The 4,685-nt window shown below is 33.9% G+C and overlaps 2 protein-coding genes across 2 annotated transcripts; one reads left to right on the top strand and one right to left on the bottom strand.

Annotated features, from left to right (window-relative positions):
- Nucleotides 1-1,157: 1,157 nt before the first annotated feature.
- On the top strand, nt 1,158-1,331 carry HELRODRAFT_148340 (hypothetical protein; the record flags this gene model as incomplete). The annotated part of the gene is made up of 1 exon (XM_009028737.1): nt 1,158-1,331. A coding segment is annotated over one exon (174 nt), but the record flags the coding sequence as incomplete, so codon positions are not given.
- A 1,725-nt stretch (nt 1,332-3,056) lies between these two features.
- HELRODRAFT_87401 (hypothetical protein) lies at nt 3,057-3,353 on the bottom strand (the record flags this gene model as incomplete). Its single annotated transcript, XM_009028707.1, has 1 exon — nt 3,057-3,353. One exon carries the CDS (start codon nt 3,351-3,353, stop codon nt 3,057-3,059), a length of 297 nt encoding a protein of 98 aa, XP_009026955.1.
- Between the last annotated feature and the right edge of the window lie 1,332 nt (nt 3,354-4,685).

Below are 4,685 nucleotides of genomic sequence, written 5' to 3'. Positions count from 1 at the left end.
TGTTGTAAAGTGAATACCGAAGCAATAAAATCACTAATCAATAAAATTAAAACTAATTATCAACGAAATCAGGCAGGAACAAAGTCAATTATGTAAGTTAATGCACTTCACTGACATCAATCACTTTTCGTAAAAAATTTCATAAAAAAGTTTACAGCAATGAATTCATCGGATCATGCGACCAATCAGTTAGGTAACATATGAAGGAAGGAACAACAAGTCTATATAAAGAAGGCTATGGGAGTCGGAGTTCATTTCACTTCATCCGCTCAACCAAGCAACATCGTCCTCCGTCTGCTCATCGGGTACTTGCAGTTTCTAAATTAACAATCAACGTATATTATTTGAAAACTATTTTTATTCACTCAAATTAATTAAAAATGAACAACCAAACCAACCAAAGTAACTTTACCTCGAATCAACTAAATAATCAACAATTTGACGATCAGCAAAATTTCAAGCAAACAACAGCAAATTTAAACTTTTGCGGTGACAACAAAAATTTCATTAATTTAAATTGTTCTAACTTTAGCACTCAATCCCCGTCCATCCAACAACAAACTTTGTTTGCACCAGACGTTAAACAAACTGATAAACAATTTGACGATCAGCAAAATTTCAAGCAAACAACAGCAAATTTAAACTTTTGCGGTGACACCAAAAATTTTATTAATTTAAATTGTTCTAACTTTTGCACCCAATCCCCGTCCATCCAACAACAAACTCTGTTTGCACCAGACGATAAACAAACTTATTCCTTTAACAATCAACAATCCTCTTATTATTACGGATATAACCAACCTTCATCATTTAATGGCGCATACAAGCAACCTTCCCCATATTATTGTTCACCAACACAAACTTCTGGTCATTTTTGCACATCAAATCAACCATATGCACACAATTTCACACCAATCCAACAACCAAATCAACAAGCAACAATTAATATCCAACCAAGCCAACAACAAACAATGGCTTACTTCACACCTACAGCATTAACTCATAACCCTGATATCAACAACAATCCACTTGACACCCAAATCGATGCCCCCAGAACTTCAACCGCATCGTCAGCCTCACATACCAGTACAACCGCCGCTTCAACTCCAAATGCTTATGACAACAAGATACAAGTGAACCCTACATCCAAAAAGGGTAAGAGACGGATGTATCTTACCAAAGAAAGAACAGAAAAGCTAGAAGAGTATTATCAGAACCACATAGCATTTCCGTACCCTGACCAAGAAACGAGAGAATTCCTAGCCAATGAGTGTGGGATCACATATCCGCAAGTTACGAAATGGTTCAGTAACAGAAGAAACAAGGACAAAAATACACGTACGTTTACAGAAATTGTCGGTGGAAGGAAAAGAAAGTGAATCTCAATCCTGTAATCTCTGTTAATAATTCAATTTAAATTTTTTCACTAATTGCATGTTCTATTTTTATATATGTGTAAAATTAATTTATTTTATTATTTATCTTTATGTGATACATCTGCGATAGTTTTTAATGATTATAATTTAGCATACCGTTTTATTATGTGATATCAATTTTTTATAATTCATTTTTACACTCCATCATATTATGTTCCATTATATTCCATTTACATTTTACATTATACCACCCTTGTTGTGGTTTATAGATTAATCTTTTCTTTTTGCTTTTTAAATTTTATTTTTTTAGTTTTTATCGACCATTTTCATCAATAAACTTTGTGATACAATAAATTTGAAATTGATTTGAGCATTTTCGTTCCCACTAATTCGTTCATGTGAAATATCGAAGTTATGAAATTATGACCAATGAGATTATACTTTTTATGACTCGCTATTTTAAAACCGCTGCCATTGAATACTATTACGAGAAAGAAATAAAGCAAATACAACATAGAAAAAAAATTTTTTTATTTTGATTCAAAGTTCGTTCTGCGGATCGTACGTTTTGGGTTCGGGGGTTAAAAATTCAATAAATAAACCAACACTTTCGCTGGACACATTAAAATCAAATAAAAAATTGATTAATCGTTTAATAGGAAAATTATATTCTCTGTCTTTCATGGTGCCAAAAGTTAATAGCTTTGATTGGTTAGGCCCAATAACTGACGCCATTGCATCAGCATTTGACCTCTCTCCATATTTGGACGAGTATACGAACAAGAGTCAACGACGTTAGAATTTGAAACAAACACACACACACACACATTCCATCAAAAGTCGACAAAGTATGAATTTGAAACTCACACACACACACCACACCAACTCAAAAGACACAATGTAAGAATTTGAAACTTACTCACACACACATTTTTTGAATCGTTGATTTAAATGAATTTTGAAACAAAATCTCAACTAGTCACATTACAAAATATGATTAAAAATCTAAAAACAAAAAAATAACTCGCGTAATTCGACTCCACAGAAGTTCTCAACGTCGTTAGCATGGCTGATTTTAAGCCGGGCACTCCACTCAGAATCGTTAAAGTTAATGTTGTACAATAAATACAGTGGAGAACTTCCAACTCCCTTCCCGTATGCCCCTATCCCAAGAGTACCCAGAAATAAAAATAATACTCACTGATCACCCACTATCAAAACGAGATGATCAAATGTTTCGTTATCACTGCTCTTTAACTTTACTAGAATTTTCAATTTATATATAACACTTTGATGAAATATGCTCCAAACGATCTTATTAAACAAAAAATAATAATAAAAAAAGAAAAAAATTTATTATTGAGAAGTAAATATTGTCAACATGCGAACAAACAACGATGAATCTGTGACATGCTAAGCGAAACAATTGCAATAGGATCAAACAATAAAAAAAGTTGGTGTTGCCTACTTTTACATTTATTCCACGCACAAATTTTCATTAAATTCCATTATTTTTTATTCAGATGGAAATTCACGAAACTGAAATAAAAGAGAACGTGTCGATGTGATTCATGATAATAAATCATGCATTTCTACGATTAAACCCCAGCTGAACGCAATGGCGGATCCAGAGGGGGGGCGGTGGGGGCGATCGGGCGATCTGTTATATACATGAAATATTTACAAGACAAATGTCATTTTTCTACATTTTTTTCGGCCAAACCTTGTTATAATGTCTTCAATATCTAATTCAATATCGCGATGAATGTTCATTAAGGCTAATCCCGTTAGTCTTTCCTCATTCATTTTGGAGCGCATCCACGTTTTTAACCGCCTCAGGGTAGAAAATGAACGTTCTGCCGTTACTACTGAAACAGGCATGGTGCACAATATTGACAACAGGCTGTTAATTGTCGGATAGAGATTGGAATTGCACAATGCGAGAGCTTCAATGGCCGTTTTGGGCTGTGAATTCATCTTTACCCAGTACTGCGTCCAGAGCATTTCTTCATTGCGTACAAATTCAATGGCCGTGTTGTCATCATACGAGGTCAAATTTGTTATTAAAGTTTTATATTTCGTAACAGCTTGGTCAATTAAAAACCATGTTTTATTCTGTTCTGCATTACCACTTATTCGGAGGAAAACTGAAGGTATCAAACGACTCAAACCCATTATAGCTATTTGGATTGTCCCAAATTTTGATTTCATGTCTGTTATCATACTATCTAGCATGGGAATAAATATAGCAATCCTGAAATATTCTTCTAATGAGTTACTTTTAATATTTGCACGATTTAAGTGTCTTTCTATACATCTTGGCATTTTTAATTCAATATTCATTTCCTCTGCAACTTTAGAAACTCTCGTAAAGATATCATGAAATATTTGCTCAACATTTTCTCTTCTAGATTGAAGATTATCTATGACTCTATTAGCATGTTGAGCTGCCTCGACCAAATCTAAATTTTCTGTTTGTAAAACTTTGCTTAGTGGCTTAGTTAGAATTAATGGATCGGCAACTGAGTACAAAGCTATTAAAAATTCAGAATCAGTTAAAGCCGATAACAACGTCTTTGCTTTAGATGATGTTTATCTGTCATGCCAATTAGCAATATTTTCTAAAGAAGCTAGAACATATTGCAGGGACTGTCTAAAACTGATAATCGAATCATGGCGTTCAACCCAACGTGTCTCACATAAAGGCATGACATTTTGTCTCAAATTTTGATTTTCATTTTTAAACATTATTCTTTGCACTAATTTTCTTTTGGCCGATGCGCGAAAAAAGGAAGCCGTTTGCTTAATAGTGCCCATTGCATTTCTTATGGCTTGTACATCGGATGTTTTAGATAAACGTAAGTTCAGTCCATGGTTAGTACAAACACAATGAATACATGATGTAGCTTTTTTTGATATTTCTGCAGCTGCACCACATGACTGAGATGTCATGACAGAACATCCATCTGTTCCACAACCAACACAATGCTGTGGATCTAAAGTTAGCGCTTTTAGTAAACGTAACACTGAGCCGGCTAACATTTTTCCGGTTAATTTTGGTTCCGATTCTATATCTTTGTATGCATCCTCTAGAGAATCCACAAATGCAACAAAATCTTCTCTAACCTGGCCGTTGTAAACATATCGTAAGCTCAAAGACAATTGCTCAATACCATATATGTCAGTTGTTTCATCAAATAAAACTGAATAAAATTTGGCTGCTTTAACTCTCTGTACAATAGTATCTGTAATAATATCGCCAATTGTGGTTATGATTTCATTTTGAATCGTTTTGCTTATGTATGTCGC

The sequence above is a fragment of the Helobdella robusta genome, assembly GCF_000326865.2.
Source record: "Helobdella robusta unplaced genomic scaffold HELROscaffold_58, whole genome shotgun sequence".
NCBI lineage: Eukaryota > Metazoa > Annelida > Clitellata > Rhynchobdellida > Glossiphoniidae > Helobdella > Helobdella robusta.
The sequence above is the reverse complement of the archived record's forward strand: the minus strand, read 5'-3'. Positions and strand labels throughout refer to the sequence as shown.